The 24,216-nt window shown below is 56.7% G+C and overlaps 1 protein-coding gene across 1 annotated transcript in view; it reads right to left on the bottom strand.

Annotated features, from left to right (window-relative positions):
- Positions 1–23,068, bottom strand: part of CPXM2 (carboxypeptidase X, M14 family member 2) — a 77,817-nt gene extending 54,749 nt beyond the window's left edge. The window contains exons 1-3 of the mRNA XM_037495630.2: positions 22,759–23,068; positions 14,955–15,053; positions 6,869–6,978 (exon numbers count right to left, since the gene is read on the bottom strand). Coding sequence (XP_037351527.1) covers positions 6,869–6,978; positions 14,955–15,053; positions 22,759–23,068 — 519 coding nt within the window. The remainder of the gene's footprint in view (positions 1–6,868; positions 6,979–14,954; positions 15,054–22,758) is intronic.
- Between the last annotated feature and the right edge of the window lie 1,148 nt (positions 23,069–24,216).

Here is a 24,216-nt window from a genome sequence, read left to right as displayed (position 1 = left end):
GCTTTAGTAACTAGCTCTTTATGTAATAGACTTAATTCTCTATTTTCATAGGAAGTAGCTATTAATGCCCTAACCAAGGCAGCATTGAAATCATTCATTCCATTTCCTGCTACCACCCTTTCTTCCCCTTTAGCCCCTGAATTCATTTATTATGCTCTTCACATTCACATTTACAATTTTAAATCAAATAGCTCTCCTTTATTTGATCTACGAGCTATTTTTGGTAAAGGTTTCATTGAATTTTAAATACATACAGAAAAGTGCACAGGTCTAAAGCATGCAGTTGAATCAATTCACTACTGTGACTTCCAGCCCTCTTAACAGCTCTTCCTGTCTTTTAATTTTATATAAATAAAACTTACCCTAAATATTCTTTTGTGTCTGACTTCTTCGGCTCAATGTTTTACGTGAGAGTCATCTGTTTTATTGCATGTAACAATAATTTACTCTTTTTCACTGTTGCATAATATTCTACCCAGTGCTTAAACAAATGACTTAGTTGCACTGTCATCTGCACTGCTGATGGACAGGTAAATTGTTAGTATTTGGGGTTATCATGAATCATACTTCAATGAACCGACCTGTATGTGTTTTTTCATGCACAGAAAATGCATTTCTTTCAGGAGCAATCAATTCTGTTTATCAATAGGTGTACGAATGTTGAGCTTTAGTAGATTCTGTCAAACAGATTTTCAAAGTGGTTGTGCCACTTTAGAGTCCCACACTGTACAACAATTTCTATTGCTCCACATCTTGCCACACTTAACATGTACTCTTTTTTCTAACTGCATATTTTTTTATCGATTTAACATTGGTTTGTACCACGGAATATGATTGAAGGGTATAGGTTCACACCTGCTAAGACCACGCCACACCCAACACCAAAGCACCAATAATCCTCCACCAAAGAGTAATAGCCAAGGTCTACAAAGAACTCACACAACTCAACATGAAGAAAACAAACAGCCCAATCAAAAATTGGGCAGGAGAGCTAAATAGGCCTGTCACCAAAGGAGACATTCAGCCGGCCTTTTCTTCCTAAACCACTCTGGTGTCTGTGTTGTATCTCATTGAGATTTTAATTTGTTTCCTTGACAACTGACGATAGAAAGCGCCTCTCCTTGTGCTTATCAGCCATGTCACTCTGTGACCTCAGCGCAGCCCCAGCCACACTGGCTTTGCTTCAGTCCTTCCAGTATGTGGTGCTCCTGCCACCACAGGGCCTCTGCACACACTGTCCTCTCAACTTGGAATTGTCTTCTCTCCCCTCTGCCAACCTGCTGTCTGATTAATTCTTAGCTTGTAATCCTGCTTCAAATCTCAGTCCAAGTTTCCCAGCATCCCTTCATCACCCCCATCCTGGCTTCTCCACGTGTGCGGTGCATGCTGCATCCCTGGGGGCACAGGGTGGCCTGTATGCGTGCAGGAGGCAGCAGGCCTGGGCAGCCACCCCGAGGGCCCTCCCTGCGATGCAGCAGGGGGAGAAGCCACAGTGGGGTCGTGCCACATGTACACAAGTACCCACAGGCATGACCACTGCACCCCACAGATTTCTCTGAGTCCTGCCAGGTAAGAGGACTGGGAAGAACTAGGGGCCACTCAGCCAGAGGTGGGGCTAGTGAGTGACGGAGGGGGTTGGAGGTGACCGGAGCCAGTGGGCACACGGAGGCTTCTCCCGGACACTGACAAGGGGTAGGGACCGCTCGCCTGCAGCGGGGACTTGGCCTAGAGCCCGGCCAGCAATGAATGGCATGGGGTTAGGGCAGGTCAGTTAGGGAGCCTCTGACTTCAGTTTCCTTAATTCCAAAACAGTTTCCCCCCAAGTCCACTGAAGCTGAAATGAAACACGAACTTAATGAATTTAACCAAAGAGCAAAGAAAACCACACAGCAAGAGGAAAGGAACCCACATCTGAGCAAGAGATCTGGGGTCCTCAGCAATTTCAGGTTCCCAGGCCTAGGTGCTTGTTACTTCGGGCCCCCTTTTCCTGTTGCTTGTCCTGCTCCTCATTCCTCTAACTGCCCATGTGGTTATCATGCTGTAGGCTCTCAAGTGAGACCAGCTCTTCATCGTTACTCTGGTAAATTCTCGTTTTGAATTTTCTGAGAGTCCAGATTTAAAATATTCAGCCCTGTTATTCCCATAAAAATCCAAATACCCCGAATTCCAGCCTCCTGGCATGCACATGCTGTCGCGCACACTGTTTCCTGAAGCCAGATGCAGACCAGAGTCCTCTCATCGGCCCAGGCACCCCAGCCCTGGGTGTGGTGCAACCCCGTGGTGATGATTCTGTCCCCACACAGCCCCGAGCACACGTCAGCACCCAGGGAGGAATTTCAACTCCCAGCAAGGTCTTGTGCTACCAAAATCCCACTGGAGGCTGGGCACCCAGGGCGTCTAGAGGCTGGGCACCCAGGACGTCTGGAGGCTGGGCACCCAGGTTGTCTGAAGGCAGAATATTCAGGGCATCCGGGTGTCAGACTTTGGGATCAGAAGAGCCCAGGGGCAGACAATGCCAGCAATAGGCAGTAGTGGGAGGTGGGGTGATATCTAAGACGTCGATGCTGCCTTGGGTGGTGCCCGGTGCTTCCTGCCAGGGTTTCCACCTTTGGATGAGGTGTGGTAGCAGGGACATCAGGGCCAGAGGGAGTGGTGGGGGGAGCAGATGTGTGAGGTACGCCCACACTTGAACTTGGACACCAGGATGAAACTTGGCTGAAAGTCGCATAAGTGACCTCATGTCACCCCGGGGGTACAGCTGGAGCCATGGGCAACACCCCCCTTCAAGGCTTAGGCCTCATGTCCAGTAAAAAGATTATGAGAGCAACTGGCGCTGGGTCCCAATGTCAGCATCCAGGGTTCCGCAGAATTCCTTCCTGGCATGACTTAGAGCAGGCCCACGGCTCACTGGGCGGTGCCGAGAAATGGCTCGTCCAGATGCTACTTTTCTAACCAGACGGTCCTCGTGGAAGAGGTGCCGGAAGTGACCTTCTCTGAAGGGCCAGGCCCTAGGTCATCGCTAACACAGGAGAGACCAATGTAGGACACGGCGTGCATGGCCATGACCAGGTACCCCAAGGACATCTGGAGGAGAGACTGCACCACACGCCTTCCTCCATGTGGCCTCAAAATGTCCACTCTTGCTTCAAAATAGACCTGAGCTCAACTCAACATCCCCAGCACTCGCGGAGCTAGCCTGCCCGAGCCGCCTCTCCCTGCCTCCAAATCACATTTCTTCCGATCTCCTGGGGTCGCACACTGAGCAGGACTTCAAGTCTGAGAACGAATCAAAAGGCAGCCCTTTGAAATGGCAAGTGCCGCTCGACTTTGCTCAAGGCTTCCCAGCCAAAAAGCAGCCAATGGTGCTCGGGAAAAAGCACTAACGCAGTGGGATCAACCACCGAGGAGCCCATGCTGTCGCCAGCACCCTGGCCTAGGTTATGAGCTGTGGAAAAGCTCTCGGGGTCCCCAGAGGATTCGTCAGGGACAGGACAGGTGACAAACTGCGATCAGAGGATGCTCTGGAATGCAGAGCCACCTCTTAAGACCAGCCCCGGGCGGATGGTCCAGCTGCCATTAAAGGTCATTGCAGAATCATCCTCTCCAAGGCCCAGAGCGTTAATCTCCGGTCTGTCCATGGCAGAAGCAGCCCGGGACTGTCTCTCAGTGAGACCACAGGAGTCAGCATGAAGGGACCCGGGCGTGCGGGCAGCATGATAGCAGGGGAGAGGGCCAACCTCGCCAGCTGCTGAGCTAGATCTTTCCTTGAATTTTCGAAATGTGCATCTTGTCCCGGCGTATGAATGGGCTGGCGGCTGGATTTCTTGTCTCGGCTTGCGTTACTCTGCTCCATGAGCAAAACTCTACTTGCAAAAACCCTGTAAGCTATGCTATAGCGCCTGTTTATTCTTTCAAAGTTTTCTGCTTAAAATGAGAGGGAAAGAATGCTATGGCCTGAGCGTTTATGTCCCCTCAAAATTCTTATGTTGAAACCTGGGCCCCAGGTGGGGCCTTTGGGGTGATGAGCCGGTAAGTTCTGGGCCGACCGCGTGTGCCCGCAGAGTGGGCCAGCAGGGAGATGTTCTGGCCTGGCCTGTGACCTGTCCCCGGGTATTTCAATGCAGTTTCTAATTCCGATGCCTTCCTATTTCCTGCACACAAAATCCCATTAGCTTGACACGCCTACAAAATTCTCCTGTGTGAGGCAAGAGGGGGTTATTTTTAAACTGCATTTCAAACCACGCGTGTGGGAAGGTGCGTTTTAGATCACCTGCGGTGGGGGATCACACTTCTCGGGGGCTGATTCTGGAAGGTGGGAACCACCGAGGGAGCAAGGCCGCGCCTTTATTTCCTGGGGAGCAGGGGGTGCACCAAAGTCCCTCATACACATGGCAGGTGACCAGCGCTGCTCCATGGTCAACATCCCAGAACGCATGGGGGGGTGCAGTCCAGGGCCAGGGCAACTGGCCCCGAGCTGGGGATTAGAACAGCAGCTTCACACCCGAAGAACACGGGAGGATGTTCAGGTGATGACAGAACACTGAGGAAGCATAACCCCCCGAGGACCAGTATCACTGAGTGATTTCACTTGCCCTGTATTTTCATCCTGAAGACAGGAAGCGTCTCTGCTGGAGCTTTCAGCCCAGGGTCCTGCTTTCTCCCTGGGAGCGCCTTGCTTGGTGACGGACGAGGGAGGCAGCAAGGATGGCCAGGACACAAGGACAGCACGGTCGGCTGCTCCAGCTGCCCCATGACCCCCAAAGGTGCATAGTGGAGACAGCGCAGTGGACACTGGCCGGCTGCACACACCTCCGGCGGCGCACCCAAACGTTCTGAGCCACCCCCATGCGGAGTGCTGCTCCTGGAGTCTGTCAGCATTCAGATTCCCCTTGTTCTGATCAGGCAGCTGAGGCTCCGAACCCTGAGACCCTGCTTCCAAAGACCCTGAGTGTCCACATGGCAAGGCCAAGGTCTGAGCCCAGAAGGCCCGCTGGCTGGCTGCGCCCCTGCACTGCCCACTCTGCCCATCCACTCTGCAGGGGAACTCCCCACCTGAATGACAAACCCCAAAGGTTCCCCTAACTCAAGTACCTGAGGACTACCAGGGCCTCTCTGCCTTCCTGACTGCAAGCGGGGATACAGGTGAACATGGTTAAGGCATCTCACTTACAGAGACGCAACCACATGTCCGATGACAGCGCCTGTAATTAACACATGGACGGCCCCACCTCGCCTCGGAGCTGCCCTGGCAGGGCCTGATGTCATCTATGGGGAGGACTGGAGCCCACGGAGGGGCAGTGGTCCCCTGAGATGGTGAAAGTTCCTCTGGAACCCACAGACCCAGCTGTACAGGCCAAATGTTTCTTAAGAGCTATCACTGCAAAGAAAGAACCGATATTTATAAACCAGTCTGGATTTCACTGGCTAGTTCTGGATATTCTCTGAATTCTGAGCTGAAAAGTGGTGACCGCTGAGTAGATGTGGTCAAGTTGGAGGGAGGAGGGGCTGGCTGACGCTCAGATGCTGTGACCTCGGGGAAGGGGCCACATCCACTCTGGTCCAGCCCCATAGCTCACTGACAGCTGGGGCAGGGGAGTCTCGGCTCTGCCACTCAGAAGCTGCCAGACTTGAGAGTCGCCACATCGCGAGGTGAGGGACCATGTCCCTCCCAGAGGACTCGGTGAGCAAAGGGGTGTGAAACCACAGTTATGGAGCATTGGGGGGAAAAGCTAAACTATGGTCCTTTTAAGAACCGCAATGGACTGTACAGATCAGCAGCAGCTGCTCTGGAGCTGAGCAGGAGGGAAAAGGCACCAGAGATGAGCTGGCGAAATAAGCCCCCGTCCCGTCGAAGATGCCCACGGGCTGACCCAGAGCCTGTGTACACGCGAGGTCGTGTCGAGGGGGATGGAGATTGCAGGCAGGATGGAGGCTGCTGGAGAGCGGGGAGGAGCATCCTGGATTTCCCAGGTGGGTCCTTAAAAGTGTCCTTTCCAGGTGCTTAAGAGTAATCAAGGGTCCTTGAAAGTGGAAGAAGAAAGAACCAGGGAGTTGAGAGCCTGAGAAGGACTCAACCGGCCAGAGGTAGGGACCTCGAGCAAGGAAGACGGAAGCCTCTAGAAGCTGGAAAAGGCCAAGAAAGGGTCCCGCCTCTTGAGCTGCAGAAGGGATGCAGCCCTGCCCATGCCTTGATGTTAGCCCAAGGAGAAGTCTCTCCCCAGAACTGTAAGAGGAACGACTGTGCGCAAGCGGCTTCGTTTACAAGTTGCTAGAGCAACACCCGGGAACTAAGGCGTGGCTGGACGGGACTGCCACTGGCTGGGCTTGGCGCAGGGGAGGGCGCTGCAGCCAGGGGCACTGCTTGAGAGAAGCCTGGAGTCAAGAGCTTCAGGGGAACGGAGTGCAAGGCGGAGCTCACCCTCCTGGGACAGGCCCAGGCTGTGGGGTCCCGGAGCCCCGGGGAAGGAGGCCATCCATGATGAGAGCCACGAAGGGTTTGACCTGGTGGGGGTGCCACAGAGCACACTGGTGTGTGCGGAGGTGAGACCCACAGGGAGGCAAGAGAAGAGGAATGACCTCAGAGTCCAGCATCCTCCTCCTGCCCTTTCTGGAGTCATCACGTGGAGCAGGACGACTTGGGGCCAGAAGCCAGAAGCATCCTTCTCACTAACAGGTCTTTGGAAAAGGCACATATCTCAAGTCTCAGCGCTCTCTCCGGAGCAGGGCGCTGAAGCCACGCTCCCCCTATTGTGTGAACTGGGGCTAAAGCCTTCTGGCCGCCACACCTTGTACCTGACCCAGCTCATCTGACTGTCGCCATGTCTGTTGCCAGAGTCACCAGCAAAGCAACACCTCCCTCCTGCCCTACCTGGATATTGAGTCTCCCCCGGTGCGCCCCCAGGCCATAGCGCTTCACCGTGGACGCGTGCAGCTGGAAGTCTGTGATTTTTAAGGTTTCCAGGCCGAGAGGAGGGCAATCTGGAAAAGACAGTGCTTGTTAAAAACAAGGAGAGAGGTTGAAATAAATGAGTTCCTGGTTTTGCTACCTCTGGCCGCATGCTCCTCCGTGCCTCCCGCCCGAGCCCCTCGCACTGAGACCCACCCTGGCGTGCCCAGGGCTCCCAGGCAAATATGGCGTCAACTCCGTGCCAGTTTTCTTCCTTGTCAGCATTTCCTCTCTGTTTCGCTCTGGTGCCCCTTCTCTCTTGCTGCCCATGCTACCGTCTGCGGCTGTTTCCAATTAAAGATCCTTCCTCAGCATCACTCAGCCAGGAGCGCGCCTGGTTAGAAATTTCAAAGCGCTCACACGGTCGAGCTCTGCAAATTAATCACAACTTGCTGACTTTGCCTCAGCAGCCCCGGCCTGGGAAGCGCGCGTGCTGATGAGGAGGGAGAGCAGGGGAAGCTATGGTCTCCCTTCTTGGCGAAACTGATTCTCTGGGGAACAATTCCCAAGCAACATGGTCCACGCGGCCCCGGGAATGAGATGCTGGACGAAGTCACCGGTGCTGGTCCCAGCCCATAAGCAGAGCTTGGGTAGTAACGGGGGGCTGGGAGCCAGCCTCCTGGCTCCGAGGGTTCTACCACCCACCCCACCCTTGGCCGGGACACCTCTAGGTGAGCTCAGCTGCCTCCTGGGGGATGAAAATAAAAACCCCACAGTAGAAGGAACTAGAACCTATTTCTACTACTCCTGATGTCACGGAGGCGAATTTAAGATGCCACGATGTCCCTGCTGAGATGGGAGGCCCCAGGGACCTGGGGCGCCTGGAAAAGGCCCCTCCGGTCTTGGAGGCTGGAGAGTCTGGCAAGGTGGCCACAGGGAGGCAACTGAGTAAGGAAGTCCGGGCTGCAGGAGCTGAGCCGCCATCTCATCCTCCCCTGGAGTCTCAGAGGAGGCCCTGCTGAGCGGCCCAAGCGGCCCTGCCAACGGCAGAGCCACCCCTGAGGTCCCAACCTCCAGATTCCCAGCTCCAGGCTCTCCGACCACGGCCCGGCTGCCCCGCGTGCGGGAGGCTGCCCAGTGACATCACCAGCTCTCAGCGTCTCACTGTCCGCCGAGACGCAGAAGGGCCGGTGCCCAGTGGGTGAGGGGTGGGCCCGAGGAGGGAGGCAACAGGCTGCCATCACCCACTCGCATGGCAGGATGGGGTCCTGGAAACGGGCTCCCCACTGGCTCTGGGAGAGGGGCCGTGCGGAGGGCCGTGACAGGAGCACGCGGTGCAGGGGGCACAGTGAGCCTCGGAAGGGCTCCTGCAGCAAGGGGAAGACACTTAGCCGGCGGGGCTGGCATCCCTGGTGCTGCCCTGCGCTTCCAGGCCTGGAGGACACGTGGGCCTGACTGCTCAGGGTGGCAGTTTCCGGTCCCAGATGTTACCGAGCAACCCCTGTCATGCCTGCAGGCCGCTGATTCAAGCGTCGAGGATAGACGAGGCTATTTCTCACAAACCCAGCTGTCTGTCTTTATCACTGTGCTTCATGGAACCTGCTAGGACAGACACCAGCAGCTCTGCTTCCCCTGTCGGGTCCTCCAGCTGCTGCAGCTGAGCTATGGGCTTGGGCTATGGGCCCCGCCTCCTGGAGAATGGGAAGCCCCCCCAGAGCTGCCCGTCTCTGGCCTCAGGAGGGTGCACCCTCTCTCATGCTACTCTCCCCTGTGGACAGGCCCCCTGAGCTCTCAGACTCTGGGCTCAGGCTCTAGTCTGATTCAGACAGACAGACAGATCCACTGTACCTCCTGCTGGGGAGACGGCTGGGCTCTCCCATCCTATGATTTACTAGCTAAATAGACTAACAGTTGCTCTCCAAAGCATTTCTTCCAGAAAAGAAAGCATCTCCTGTGTATGTGGATATTTTAATTCAAAAAGGAAGTACCCGAATCAAATTGCATATTCATCAAAATTATCCTTCATTGATACGCAGAAGCTTCACCACCTCCTCTCACCAAGATGCACCAGCAGGAAAGAAAGTGTCCTAAGTGGAGGGTGTTTCTTGGGAGCACGCCTGTCACCAGCTCACAGCTTGGTGCTCGCCCCCCTGGGGCCAAACTACTGTCCGTGGGGCTAGAGGAGGTAGATGTAGTTCAAGGGGCCGGCAGCTCTGTCAGCCGCCACGGTGAGAAACGTGCTCTCGTCCACTCTGGGCTGGTCTGACAGCGCAGGCCAGGCACACCAACCCCACCCCTCACCCCACCCAGGGCACGGCACAGCTGACGAAGCCTTAGCACATAAACACACAGACTCGGCCCACAAGCAAACGTCACCGTGGATGGGGATACTTTTCCTTATTAGAAGATGCTCTCTTCAAAGCATGTGCTTTTGTTTGGAAGCTTTCTCCACTGCCCAGGCCATTAATGCAGAAGCTGGAGACAGATCTGCGCTGAGAAAATGCAACGTCCTCAGCAGGCGGCAATGGTTACTGACGCACAGGGGTTAGCGAGGCTGCTCTGGTCGTGAGAAACTAATGAGAGCTAATGGGAGTGGGGATGCAGGAGGCTTTCGGGGGGCCCAGGTCAGGGACAGAAGGTACAAGGACCCAGGGCAGGTTCAGAGACTGAGGGCAGGTGCAGGGACCGGGCCAGGTTCAGGGACCTGAGGCGGGTGCAGGGACCCAGGGCAGATGCAGGGACCTGGGGCAGGTGCAGGGACCGGGGCAGGTTCAGGTGGGAGCGAGGAGAGTTCTCATCACCCAGGCAGCAGAAACCTCCACCCCAGATGCCGCCAGAGAAGCGGTGGGGTTTCCAAGCCACTTGCCAGCCACATCACGCTCTAAGGTGTCCAACCTTTCCCCAACCTTTCCTCCCCAAGATGGCCCGACTCTTGTCATCCTACATCTGCCCAGGGGAACTGGGCTCCATTCTGGTGCCAGTCGATGCCAGGTCTCCAAGATCAAGGCCTACATGTGCAGGACGGGCACAGGAGCTGCCTACCCAAGGCTGATGGCACCCAAGGGCCAAGCTCAGCCTTGCACAGCTGAGGTGTAAGGGTCTTCAGTCCTGCTCCCCGGACCCCCCACCCCTCTCTGCCTCTTTCCTCCTTGAATGTCCATGGTCCTGTAAGCTTGTGAGTACTGAGAAAATGTACCCCTTCCCACCATAAGCATGGACTCTTGCTGAAAGAACTGCCAGAACAATGAACAGAGACACAGCCAAAGCCGAGCATAGCAGGAACCCCCAAACACCCCAGCCCACTCCACCAGCCGCAGAACCCCCACAGCAATGCCGAGTTGGAACAAGTGAGAGCTCCCTTGACTCGAGGAACCACCCTGCCCCATGCGGAGCCCCCTCCTAGCCCGACGGCGCCTCCATCGTTGAGGGGACACCACCGAGGACGACCGTGTCAGCTGGAGGGGCTTAAAGGGTACTTAAAGCTGGGGCCTCCCTGGTGGCCCAAGGGGTTAAGCACAGCACTACGAAGCTATCACAGCCTCTGCAGCATGAGTTCGATCCCCGGCCAGGGAGCTACCCACATGGCGCAGCAGACCCCTCCTGTCTCCCCGCTGCTCCCCTCAGCAGTGGATTTCAGTGTATCTATCTGTTCTGCTCCCCGCTCTGTCTCTGGTGAGTCCTCTCACCCCCTCCTCCCTCTGGCACCCCTGGCATAAATAAATAAATATTTTTTAAAAAAGAAAGAAAGTGCTTAAAGCCAAGGAGCAAGGCAGCGGCTCAGCGCTCCATCTTGCCTGTTTCCAGGCCCCAGCCAGGTGGCCCCGGGGCAGCCGGGGATGGTAGCTCCCGGAGGACGCAGCTCACTGCCCAGTCTGTCCCCACCACACCCCTGCAGACAGCTCCCCGCTGCCCCTGCAAAAGCAACCGCACAGAACCCTTGGTGGCCACATCAAGAGTTTGCTGTTTCTAAGAGGCAAAAGACTCTAATGCCGAGAAGCATGTGGGTGACGAGAACATGAGAAAGGTGTGAAATGAACATTTGAGGAAGACATTAATTAGAGATTGAGATGCGTCATGATCTGGAGGGAAGAGAGTCATCAGCGAGGACACTGCTGGTCTCTGGAGGCTCCCAGAACACCCCGTGCCGTGTGGGCTCCACTCCGCAGGTCTGTGTTCTGTCCCCAAGGAGGCAGGCGAACGGGGGACCCTCCACTCATTCCACACTCCCCGCAAGCACACGCACCACACCCGCACACACGTATTTAATTGACTCTGTCCCTTGCTAAAACTCTCGGCCCCGCACCCCTTCACAGAACGGCGACCAGCACCACAGCGGGGGCTTCCACCCGCTGCTCCTCTCCACCACCATCCACCACCAAGGGAGCCCCAGCTCCTTAACAGATGAGGGGTGCCCCCCGCACCCCCTATCACAGGGTCCCTGTGCCCAGAAGTGACGAGGCGTGGTCAGAACACAGTGTGTGAGCCAGAATCCTGAATGTGGAGCATCGATCCAATATCCCACCCCCAAGACCCCAGATCTGTCTGGGGGGTGTGAGTCACGTCACGCAACTTATTTCAAGGGGTTGTTATTTGGGGGGAGGGGGGACAACAGGGTGACTGCACACAGCCGTGAGTCAGACCCTCTGGGGACACCCGGTCACTCCATCTTCATCGTGACCGTGACAGATGCGCGTTGTCATCCCCTTAGTCACACGAACAAGCTAAGGCTGGAGGAGGCTGAAGCGGAGCCGAACAGCTACAACGTGTCGCGTTCAAATCTGAAATCAGTTGCACGTAAAACCCCAGCCCCAGCTTTCTCCTTCTCTGCTGACTTTAGTCTCAGAGCGTGTGACAGACGAAAGCCGCTGCTGGTGTCTGGGTGACAGCAGGAAAGGGCAGCAGCGCTGGGACGGCGTCAGCGGTCAGCAGAGGGGAGTCGGAGGTCACGGCCGCCTGCCTGCTGTGATCTTCTGCTGGAAGCAGCAAAGGATTCCTCAAGACCTCAAGTGCACTGCCAGGGACAAGCTCACAGCTGGCCTAGACCCTTGTTTTCACTGCTGCCTATAAATCCAGTCGCTCTGACTCATGGCATTCCTTCCTCTGCCCTTCTGAACTTGACATTGCCTTTGATCACTGAGCCTGAGTGAGGAGATGGCTTCCTGGTGCCCTGAGACTGTGTTTGCTGCGGCTCTTCTGTCTCAGACGTCGCTGGCCTCCGTCCGGGTCTTGGAAAAGGAGCTCATGGCAGCCTTATCTCGTCGCCCTGGACAGTCTCTTAACAGCTCCACGCCACAGGAGACCTTTCGGACCCTCACCCTGGACTCCCCCAAGGAGTTCTCATGAGATGTCTCCTGGGGAACTTAAAATAGGGATGCTCAGACCCCTTCCAGGAAGCTGCCAGCGTAGAGGCCTGGCCCTTCCATGCCTGGGTGATCTGAGCCCGGGGACCCGACTGTGCCCTTATCTGTAAGGCTGCGCAAGCTCTGAGGTCTGTTCGCCTCCCCAGGCGCCGGCGGATCAGGCAGAGGACTCTCTTCGGAAAGGGGAGTCAGCCCACCCGGCAAGCCTCCCACGTCCTCCCTCCTGCAGCCTCGGAGTCTCTGCACGCTGGTGAGTGGGAGCAGGGGGAGGGGAATGGCTCCTTTGAAAAGCCTCCCAAGACCTTCTCGCCACCCCTCCTTGTACCCACCCCACTGAGGTATTCATTGGGGAATCCCCAAAGCCAGTCTCTGAGTGAATGAAATTGCATATGAGTCAATAGCTGTAATCACTGTGTCTGCATCATCGTGCGAAACTAATATTTTGGTTTTTACACTTTGCTTATATAAAGCCAAAAAATATACACATTTGTTTAAAATGCCATTTCTTTTTGTTAAAGATTTATTTATGCACAGAAGAACTGGGGTGTAGGCCACAGATGCAGGGGGTGAGAGGATTCACCAGAGAGAGAGTGGGGAGCTGAACAGGCAGATCTGCTGAAATACACTGCTGAGGGGAGCAGCGGGCGAGACAGGAGAGGTCTGCTGCGCCATGTGGGTTGCTCCCTGGCCAGGGATTGAACTCGTGCTGCAGTGGCTGATGTTAGCTTGATAGCGCTGAGACTCACCCCTGCGCCACCAGGGAGGTCCCAAAATGCCATTTCTTAAATCTCAATCACTTGCTTATTATCTTCATGCATTTTTCTTTATCCAGGGACAACCTACTCTATAACTTACTGCATATTTTTATTTAAAATAAGTCATTTCAATAGATATATGCTGATGTAAAAGAAAGCCTTATGGCTAGAAGATAGCATAGGAAAATATCTTCATGAATGCGGGGTGTGCAAAAAAAACTTTAAACATGAAAATAAAAAGCACTAAAGAAAATACTGATAATTGGTCTCGTTCAACTTATGAACATCTGTTATTCAACAGACACCATTAGTAGACTGAAGAGGTAAGCCTGGGAGCATGAGAAGAGACTCGCTCAGTATGTGTCTGACAAAGGACTTACATCCATAGCATCCTTAAGAAAAGCAAGCAAACAGGGCCTCCCCGGTGGCGCAGCAGTTGAGTGCTGGGTTGCGAAGCTGCCTGAAGCCTCCGTGGCGCCGGTTCGATCCCCGGCTGCTCCCGGGCCACCGGAGGAGGGTCCCACATGGCGCGCAGACCTCTCCTGCCGCCCGCTGCTCCCCTCAGCAGTGTACTTCGGTCCTTCTGCCTGCCCTGCTCCCCGCTCTGGCTCTGGTGAATTCTCTCACCCTCCGGTGCTTCTGACTGTACCCAGTGCTTGTATAAATAAATAAATAAATCTTTAAAAAAATAAATAAAATAAAATAGCAACTTTCCCCACCCCTTAAAAAAAAAGAAGAGAAAAGCAAGCAAACAGAAAAGAACAAGATAAACAATGAGCAGAAGACCTGACTAGGCGTTCTCAAAAAAAGATCCCTACTGGTTATTATTAGTCTTCAGGAAAACGCAAACTAAGGCCACAGGGGCTACCTGCGCACACCCACCAAGAGGAACAGGGTTAAACAGCCACAACCTCCGATGTGATGCGGAAGCAAAGCAGCCGTGCTGGGAGAAATGTCAACTGGTCCAATGAAAAACTCTCCTGGATCATCTGCTAACGATGAGGCCTCCCGGCCGATGAGGCAGCAGTTCCGCTTCTAACCGACAGAAACACAGTCCCGCGCGTGCAGCGAGAGTGGGCATCCCAAACCCACCCGTTCCGCGGAGACCCCAAAGCCTGCATCGCAGAGTCGCGCACACCCCCAGGCGCCGGCGCCCCCCGGGCCAGGGTCCAGGCCTCCGTCTACTCAAAGAGGAAAAGCAACGCTCGTGTGTGAAGGGGCTGCAGGGGTTCCCTGCTGTGGAACTGCTGCTTCAGGCCTGGATGCGCTGTGCGGCACAGCTGCGATGCTCTGACGGCGAGCCCGGGGGGACACGCAGCCCCGAGCATCACGCTGCAGGGAAGCCCGCGGCGCCCTCCGTGACATCGGGCCCGGGACTCGGTTTCTGGGCTCCCATGGCGGCTCAAGAGGGCTCGTCCTAAGTGCAGAGCTGTGAGGCGCTCGGCTCATGTCAGGCGGCTGCACTGTGGCACAGAAATCCAGCACCGGACACTCTTGGGTCCAAATCCCTAGCGTGGCACTGACCCGCCGCGTAACCCTGGGCGAAGGACCCGCACCCTGAGGCTCATTTTCCTCCCCTGCCATCACCATAATTCTATCCCCCGCCCCCACCGCCACCCACCCGTCCCCTCTGGAGACCCCACGCCTGGCTGGAGATGGGAGAGGCACGCCCCGGGGGGTGGGCAGCCGCGGGGTCCCCCGAGGAAGGAAACGAGTGTCTTCCCGGAGGCAGGGGCAGGTCAGGGAATTCAGAGATGACTGCGGACCCCGGCGAGCCTGCCCGCGTGGCGGAGCGCCCGAAGAGGTGGCGCGAATACTGTCAGCCCCACCCGGGTGGTGAAGAAGAGGCAGAAGGTCCCAGCAGCCCCCCATTCAGAATCTGCAGCCGGCTGCCGCGCCGGGGGCCTGTGGCCCGGGCCAGCAACGGGTGTGGGGGCCAAGGCGCTCACTCACCTTCTCGGACGTCGTCACGGGCCGCGGGGACACTGAGCTCCTCGCTGGCGTCCTTCTCGGAGCTCTTGGCCCTCACACCTTTTCTGTTGCTATTTTTACCTGGAAAAAAAAGAGAGAGAGAGAAGATGCCTTCGCCTCTGCAAATGCCAGAGGCCCCCGAGATGGTGAGAACTCAGCCATCGTCTCCCGCACGGCAGCCGTCTGCCCCCTACACCCACCTCCCGCCTCCCTGCCCCATCACGGCGCCTTGGCCTCCCAGGCGCTCACGGTTAAAGGGAAGTACACACCAGGGAAACCCTAATAACAACAGCACAAGCTACGCTGAGCCTGCAGAACCCTGTGGTGGTACGTTTACACCCCACCTGGGAGGGGGCGGGGGGAGTGACATCACATCTAATTGGTGAAATAGGACTGGAACCCTGACTTCAGACCCCAGAGCTGGAATTCCCACCAGGCTGGGCTTCTCCAACTGTCTCCAAGGGACTGAGGGGGGTGATGATGCTCCCACCAATCAGAGCCCACGTAGTCTGCCTGTTCCTGGCCACGCTGGCCTCTCCAGCTGCCTCCTTCCAGGCTTCAGGTCACATTCCTCCCCATCAGAACCTCGTATGTGCTAGGCCTCCTCCTGGAGTGCCCACCCTTCAACCCACTCTCCATCTAATTAGGTCCTGCTGAACGTGCAAACCTCAGCTCTGGCCTCCTGTCCTTGAGCTGCTTTCCTGGAGTTCCTACATAAGTCAGCGCCTCCTCTGGTGGACTCTGACGGCACCTGTCTCAGGCCAGCTTGCTTCCATGCAGAGCCTGATGCAGGGGTTTGGTGCGTGTGATGTACAGTCATCCTTTGCTCAGTGACATTTCAAAAAAAGATGAACCACATAGACAACGGTGCTCCAAGCCTTCGAATCCACACCGTCTAGGTGTGAGGTAGGTAGGCTGAACAGCTGGGGTTGTGTAATCACACGCTGTGACATCCACATAATGATGCTATCGCCTCGTGATGCACTTCTCGGAACATAACCCCATTGTTAAGCAATGCGTGACTAGGAGGAGGGCTCCAAGGAGAAGGAGGGAGGTCGGTGGGGACAGAGGCTGCATCTGGTTTTGTTCACTTGCTTCCCCCAGAGCCTGGTGTATGATAGGCGGCAGTGAATGAATGAATGAGTCAGTGAATGACCAAACTGACAAACGGGAGGGGCAAGTCTGCGGAGAAAGATACTTAGTTTGGACTTTAGAAAGAAAGCTGACACACCAGAAGAATTTAGCGGATTGTGCCAATGAATGAAATCACTGCAGAGTGGCAGAGTGTGCTACGTAAGAGAGGGGGTGGGGGAGAGAGAGAGAGAGATTTATCAAGAAAATCTAAAATCTTTAAAAAATCCAAAGGGCACTTTGGCCCCATCCGTAACGCTCTCCTCATCGTGTTCCTGGGAAACGTCGGCTGGGAGTGTCCTTCATTTCTCATCTAAGCTGAAAATTCACAAACTAAGTGTCTCCTTGGGTGAAGGAAGTCAACAGACGAAAACGTTCAGAAAGGCCAGCCGAGGGAGGCTGACCCGGGGCCTGACAGCTGACACGGTCTCTGTGTCACCTCGGTGCGGTCCCGTTTCTGGGGGCAGACCTGCCGCTGCCGGGACTTCCCAGGAGCCCTGGCCAAGGAAGGCTCTGCAAGGACTTGGTTGTTCTGCAAAACCTGTGGCCTAACATTGAGATGTCAGAGCCTGATTTGACAAAAAGACAAGATGTTTACTTAATATTGGAAGAAAAAGTCAAAGTTCTGGGAAGGAATGTTCCATCCCAACCCTCCCAGAAGCGGGTCATTCACTGCAAGCCTCCCCCTCTGCCAGGACAACCTCTCCAGACCGTCTCAGGGCAACACGGGAGTGGGAGGCAGGAGTTGGAGAGCACAGCCTCACTCACACCTCACGCTCACCATCTCAGGGCCAGGCCCACATCCCTCCAACCAGGAAAAGGCCCCTGCTCTGGGGAACCCGTAAAAGCCCAGATGCGGAGCAGATGTGCAGCCACTCGAGAGTTTGACTCCCAGCAGGACCTCCGTGTGGGAACAGAATCCCTCCCCGAGGCCGTGCAGGCACGTGCTGGCACCTTCTCCGGGGACGCCGACCCAACTGCAGGCTCCACTATGGCCCTCACCACCGGGGGTCCTCCGTGGCCCCTTCACTTCTCGGAGCCCCTTCCCTGGTCAACAAAACAAGGGGACGAAGGATCTGCCTCCATGGACGTCACGGGGAGAAAGAAACTATCTGTGTCCAAGCATAGGGCTGGGGCCACAGCATCACCTCTTCTTCGGGGATGCGGTTCCCTGCTCTGTCCCAGGTGCGCCCCGACTCACAGCCTTTTCACAGGTCACGACACTGGCTCTTCGCCACTCCCTACTGAGGCTGGAGGCTCGGCACGGTGGGGACCTCCTCAGCGGGGACCGAGGCTGGAAGGCGAGAGGAGACCTTCCCCAGGCCGCTCAGAGCCGGAGGCGGCACAGCGGAGACTGGCGCCAGGTCCAGGCCCTCCCCGCCCCTTCCTCTCCTGCAGCCGGCGAGGCAACATATGGCGCGTGCAGATGCAAGAAGGAAGCAAAGCAGAAAGCGCACACAGGAGCCAGAATCGAATCAACATCTCCCTCTGGGCTGCGTGACAAAACTGAATTCCTTAAAAGTAGCAAACTGAATTGCCAACGAGGCCACATGTTCTATTCTGGTCTACGGCGATAAATAGAACGCTTCTGGGCTGATAGGAAACTATTTTCTCCCGTCTATACAAGACGCTGACAGTAGCCACCCCCCACACACTGGAAAATCCTGGGCTGCATATTTCCATTTTCCCCAGGAAATTCCAGCCCAACGGGGAGGACTTGGCCCAGGCGCTGGGCTCCCCCTGCCTCTGCCTGAGGAACCGCATGAGGAGGAGGACACGGCAGGTGCTGGGGCCCCGGGAGGGGCAGCCCACACAGAGAGGCCTGCACAGGAGGCTGGGATGCAGGCACCACCCACTGAGAGACCTGCCTTCGGGAGGCATAGGGCCCTGGGGAAACAGAAGACTGTTTTGGGGAACCCCAGCCTCCAATCCAGCTTCTCCCTACTGGGAGTTTCTGCAACCAGGGGCACAGACTGGGGGAGCAGCAGGAAGTTGACTTTGGAAAGAGAGGGGGTGTCGTACAAAGCTGCTTGTTGCTGTATGTGAAACTATCTTTGTTTCGTTTTGTTTTGTTTTGTTTTGTTTTGTTTTGTTTTGTTTTGTTTTGTTTTGTGAACCGCCCCCTGCCCCAGAATTCTGTTGGGAGTTTATCTGCACAAAACACGCTGGACATAACCCTTCAAGTGAACATGCGATGTCACAACGGAAAGATTTCTTTCTGCTCGCTCAGGTGTGCCTACAGCAATGCCTTGCTTTTAAAACATGCGCTGAAATATTCACAAAACGTGTTCTTCATGCTCCCACACCAGCTTTGCCCCAGAGAAGACGTTTCTACGCAGAGGCCAGACGCCCAGAGACTCGCGAGTGAGACCTGAAAGTCAGCGTTTTCCACCCAGCGGCTGCTGAGCCACAGAAAGGGCTTTGTCTGAGGCCGCATGCTCGGAGCCAACGCTTTGGTTACCTCCCCCGAGGCTGGGGCACGACACAGCACAAACCCAACTCCATCCCTCTCGGCTCCTCACAGACAGGCAAACAAGCCTGGCTCGAAGCCCACCCTGCAAATTCCCAGGCTCAGGGCTGGGGACCAGGTTGGGGACGCAATGGCCCGTGCCACACACCAGCAGAAGGCGGCAGCAGGCAGACCAACCTGCAGGACCCCGGCAGCTTGAGGTCTTCCTCTGCCCCAAGGCACAAAGGAGGAGGAAGGGGCTCTTGAAAGACCCCATTTAGCATCATGCTTATTAACATGTTTCTTCTTAGCACCCTGGGGAGGGAAAAGGCAAGTGGCAGAGTCCCTGTCTACGGCCTTCTTCCATTTTATTCTCTTAAAAGAGCGTAGCCATAAACCAAGATCATCAATTTGGAGATGACGTGCAAAGCAAGTACACCCCAAATCCACTCACCCCGGTCCCAGATTGTGGGGGGTGTTTTCATCCTGAGACAACGAAAACTGCGACCTCAGACTCACCCTCTGAATCCCAAAGCATTGCGGCTGCAGGGACCTGGAAACCACTGAGTTAGGCTCGAGACCACCAAATGACAGGACTAGAGAGAATCAGGTTGTCAGAACCTCTGAGGAAGAATATTCGAGCAATCGGGAGCCATTCCATGGAGGGGCAGCCTGAGCGGCGTGAGCAGAGCCCACTGCCAGACTCTGCAGTCAGCAATGACTTTGTGGGCAGCGACTACTTTGCTTCTTTCAAGTCCTGAAATTCTTAAGGGGTGTTCACATGAGGACCTCAGGAAATGTAGGGTTCCATGTTCTGCATCCTGGTGGTAGTGGCAGGTCCACAAATCTACACATGTAATAAAACTGCAGAGAATTACACACATGTGTGCACATGCACATATACATGAGTGCATGTGAAAACTGGTGAAATGTGGGCACGCAGTCCAGTTAATGATAATGGGCCAGTGTCAGCGTCCTGGTTGGGGACTATACGTGCCAGTGACTCTCAACCCATTGGGGACATTTCTGATCGTGACAATCACAAGAGGGGACCACTGGCATCTGAGGGGTAGGGGACAGGAGTGCTGCCAAACTCCCTGCAGTGCCCAGGACAAACCCCCACACACCCACACACACAATGGACTTAAATGCCAATACTGCCAAGGCCAAGAAACCCCATGCTATGCTTCAAGAAAACATTCTCCATAGGAAGTCACTGCAAATTGTTATTTGCAATTTCCTGTAAGTCTATAATAATTTAAAATAAAAACTTAAAAAATAATTTTTTATGATTTCACACCCTGCTCAGAACGTCAGGGCAGAGCCAGCACGTGACATGAAGGGCACATTTCTGGGGTGGCGCGAGAGACCAGGAAGGGTCACAGCCAAGCTCACACCAACATTAACTCCCCAGTGCCCCAGCTCCTTAAGGAAAGCTGCCGTGGGATCGGGACACAATCCCTCCTGGAAACACATCTCCCTTCCTGCTGCGCAGAGCCTACCCTTCACCTAAGGCACAGACTCTCTAGAAAATATTTTACCATCTGCAAGACAGAGCGCACGAGAGGCTTCTGGACTGGTTACACCTGCTTTTGCAGACACTGATCTCTACCTCTCACCCCTCGCTCCCGTCGTGGGGCCTAGATCCAGATGCGGGTCAATAGTACCGGCAGCATCACCCCGGGACACTCACAGGAAACACACCAGCCGCGCTGCCCTGATCCTTGCTCTAGAAAACCCTCTCTGAGCCATGACGAGTCTGATCTGGGCCCAGCCCAGAGAGGGCTTCCGTGACACCGTGAGCTGCGGCTTAGGTGGGGAAAGCTGCTGCTCACACCGCCCTGGACCCTCCTGCTGGAGATCATCCTCAACCCAGTCTCCCCACACAGGGCCCGGGGTAGAGGATTCCACTGACCAAGCACAGAAAAGAAGAGGGGGACAGGCCAGGAGCTGAAAGTATGTGCTAACTGTCTCTCTTGGCTTGCCCAGTTTGGGGGGACCCTACAAAGTCCCCCACAGTTCACTGGAAATGCATGCTGAGACCACGCAGGCCTGGGGAAGGCACCGGGAGCCTCAAAGATGAGCTTCAGGTGGTTTCCAGTTTGGGGATCAGAGACCCCGCTCTCAGCACATCAGCTGACTTTCTCAAAGTCCCCAACTTCTGTGTGGGCCAAAGGGCGTGGGAGGGGCGGCTGTCCTGCTCTGTCTCCCCAGGGCCTCACCCGGGGAACCCATAGCAAGGGGCAGTTCACAGCAGGGCCAGCGCCTGCTGACACAACAGAAGCCTTTGCTGAAAAACTCCTCATGCGACAAGTGACAAAGTCAGGCGAGGGAGCCTCTCACCTCATCTCCCCGTTTGCAGATGAAGCCCCAGCGCCAGGAAGCTGAGCGCTTAATCCCAGACCTGCGTGCTCACTGCAGCGTCAGACTCTAAGTCTGGGGCTTCTTTCCTGTCCCCACCCCTACAGGCCCCAGTAAATATCAGAACCTCACATGCGTGTCTCCTACCCTCCCCATCATGCCCAGCACGAAGCCAACCCCACAGCAGATACTAAAGGAGAAAAACATGAGCGAATTTGATTCCAACAAGGGCTGGTCCTAAAAGCACAGGAAGGGGGCTTTCAAATCTCCCCAAGCCAGCGAGGGCTGCTGAACAAGTTGCTTTTACTGTCAGAACCTCAGGTTCCCTGTCTATTAGAAATGACAAGAACCAATTGTCTTCGGAGCCACCAAGGAGCCACCAAGGAGCCACCGAGGAACTAGAGGTGTCCGTCAGCTGCTAAGGGAGCACAGCAGACAGTGTACAGACTCCGGCCTCTCCCTCCCCACTCCTGCTAAAACACCTCTGCGAATCTGAATGCTCATAATCCCCAGGCAATGCCAGAAATTCTGGATGGTTCTGTGCAGGGGGATAGGACTCACAGAACTCCTTGCCCATTCGTGGAGTTGCCCCCACAATGAAACCCAGCAGGGTCCCCCCCACACACACATCCCCGAAAAGCCCACAAGCAGACGCTCTGGCCACACTCTGCAGAGCTCTGCCCCCACCCCACCCCCTCCCGTTCAGCAGCAGTTGCTCTGTAGTTCACTAGCAATTCAACCCAACAAAGGCGATGCCCCCAGGCCAGAGCTATGGGCGGTGCCACCTGCAGGATCTCCTTTCAAGTAAGGCCACCGCCAGGCCAGAGAACCTGCCCAGCACCCGCTGACTCCCTGTGTTAAAAGACTAGGAACTTGGGCCTCCCCGGTGGCGCAGTGGTTGAGCGCTGGGTTGCGAAGCTGCCCGCAGCCTCTGCAGCGCTGGTTCGATCCCCAGCTGCTCCCCGGCCACCGGAGGAGGGTCCCACATGGCGCACAGACCTCTCCTGCGGCCCACTGCTCCCCTCAGCAGTGTCCTTCGGTCCTTCTGCCTGCTCTGCTCCCCGCTCTGACTCTGGTGAATTCTCTCACCCTCCCGCGCTTCTGACTGTACCCAGTGCGCTTGCATAAATAAATAAATAAATCTTTAAAAAAAAAAAAGACTAGGAACTTTGGCGCTGGCGCTGGAACTGGAGGGAAGAACATCTGGGACAATGAAGAGAAACCCCCGCCCCGCCTCCACAAGGAGTGTGGTCCCCAAATGGAAGCCCCTTCTGCTGGGCAGGACCGATGGGAAGTGGGTCTGAGGTGAGAGAGGTGGAGCAGCACCCCAGGCTGCCAGGTCTCCCCCAGTTCACCGCCCCCCTGGAAGCCAGAGGCCAAGTCTGGGTAGAGGCTTGGGGTGGAGACTGGGCCCAAGATGGGCAGAGGACTCAAGGGGCCCCAGAAAGCAGGAGGGAGGGGCTGAGAGAGGCCGCTGGCTGATGAGGGGCCCTGCCGGGCCTCCCGCTGTGCCCAAACAGGCCAGGCTTTCCCTTGGCCAAATGGGAAATTCACTCCCCGAAGAAAACGCCCTGCAGGAAGAATCGAGAAGTGGGCAGAGGAGAAAGCGCGTCTGGCAGAAAGTTTCTTTGCCCAGTTAATCACTTGGGACGGGAGGGACCCCGCTCCCCAAGCAGCTTCCCCAGTGCGGAGGCTGGGGGAGGACCCGGGCCTGCAGGAGACAGGGGGTGCCATGGAGGCTCTGGGGGCTCTCTCACCCCAAACCCGTGGGCAGAGAAGCTTGAGTCCCTCTGGCTGTGAGGCTTGCGCCAGACACTCTGGGGGCGCCGGGCAGCAGGGACTTACCTGGCGGCGGCGTCTCCAGAGCCACCTCCTCCCGCCGGGCAGCCTTCCTGGGCTTGGCAGCTTTCTGGGGCGGCCGGGGCTCCCGCGGGCGCGGCGCGCGCTCCTGCTCCCCGGCCCGGGCGCGCAGCGGCGGCGAGAGGGGCTCGGGCTGCGGCCCCCCCGGGCCCGCGTGCTGGGGCCCCCAGCTCCAGAGCCCCTGCACAGAGTAGTCGGGGTCCTCGAAGGCTGCGCCCTGGGCCCCGACCCCGACCAGGGCCACCGGCAGGAGCGCGAGGGCCAGCGCCAGCGCGGCGGTGCCCCCGCGGGCCATGCCCTCGCCGTGCCCGGGCAGGCGCCGACGCCGGGCGGGCGGGCGAGACGCGGGCGGCGGGGCAGGGGCGCGGGCGGCGGCGGCCGGTGGCGCCTGGACCCGCCAGCCAGCGGGGCTGGGCTGGGCCGGGCCGGGCCGGGCCGGGCCAGGGGCGGGCAGGGCGCGCCTAGGCGCGGGGCGGGCGCAGGGGGACCGCCCCGCCCCCGCCCCTCCCTTCCCCGCGCCCCGACCCGAGGCGACCGGCCCGGGGCAGGTGTGGGGGCCCCTCGCGGCCCATCCACTCCCGGATTCCTCTCTCCCTGGGAGCTGCGCCCTGGGCGCCTGCTGGGGAGAGCCTAGAAGTTTCCGCACAGAAGGAAACTGGAGGCCCTGGGTCCCCGCTTCGCAGGATGGAGAAATGTGACCCGGAGAGGAGAGAGGAGTCACCTGAGGTCCGAGGGCGGATTCCAGCCTGGAAGGCTGCCTCTTGCCTCTCAGGAACCCCCAGACCTGCGGCTCCACCGGCCTGCAAACCTGGCACTCAAGTTGACTATGATCCTAGATCAGGGGTGAGCTGGGAGCTTCCTGAGCTAGAGTTCCCTGGGGACAGGGTGGGATGCTCCTGGGGGAGCCCGCCGGGGAGGGTGACTGTTGGAAGGCAGAGAGCGTGGACTTCCAGGGCTGCATCCTGACACCCACCCGCTCGCCTCTGGGAGGAATCTGCTTCCAGCTGGGGTGTGGGGGGTACTGTGTGGGCGCCCCCACGGCAGAGTTGAGGTCACCTTCACACCTGCTCAGCCTCAGCCAGTCAGGGGTCCCGGTCCTCCTGAGCCTCTTGTGCTTTCCCAGGAAGTCCAGTGGCCTCTCTTTGGTGCTTGGTGGGGGGTGTTGAACCTCAACTCTGGCTTCACAGCCCTCTGGCACCTGGTCTTCCACACTGCTCCTCCTTCCAGCCAGAGACAGTTCTCTCCGCTGTAGGCTCCTGTGAGTAGGTGGGACAGCCAGAAAATGCCCGCCTCCCTTCTCTTCCCATGGCAACGCCACCACACCACCTTGAAACCTAACCTACCCACGGGCCCCAGGGGCCAGGGAGGGGTGCCTTTGAGGCCTGTGTCCCTCCCACAGGGACAGACTCACCTGAGCACCCGGGTTGAGCTGTTGCCTTGCCA

The sequence above is a fragment of the Talpa occidentalis genome, unplaced genomic scaffold, assembly GCF_014898055.3.
Source record: "Talpa occidentalis isolate TD23 unplaced genomic scaffold, MPIMG_talOcc4v2.1 talOcc4.8, whole genome shotgun sequence".
In the NCBI taxonomy this organism is placed as follows: domain Eukaryota; kingdom Metazoa; phylum Chordata; class Mammalia; order Eulipotyphla; family Talpidae; genus Talpa; species Talpa occidentalis.
This window is presented reverse-complemented; position numbering and strand designations above follow the sequence as displayed.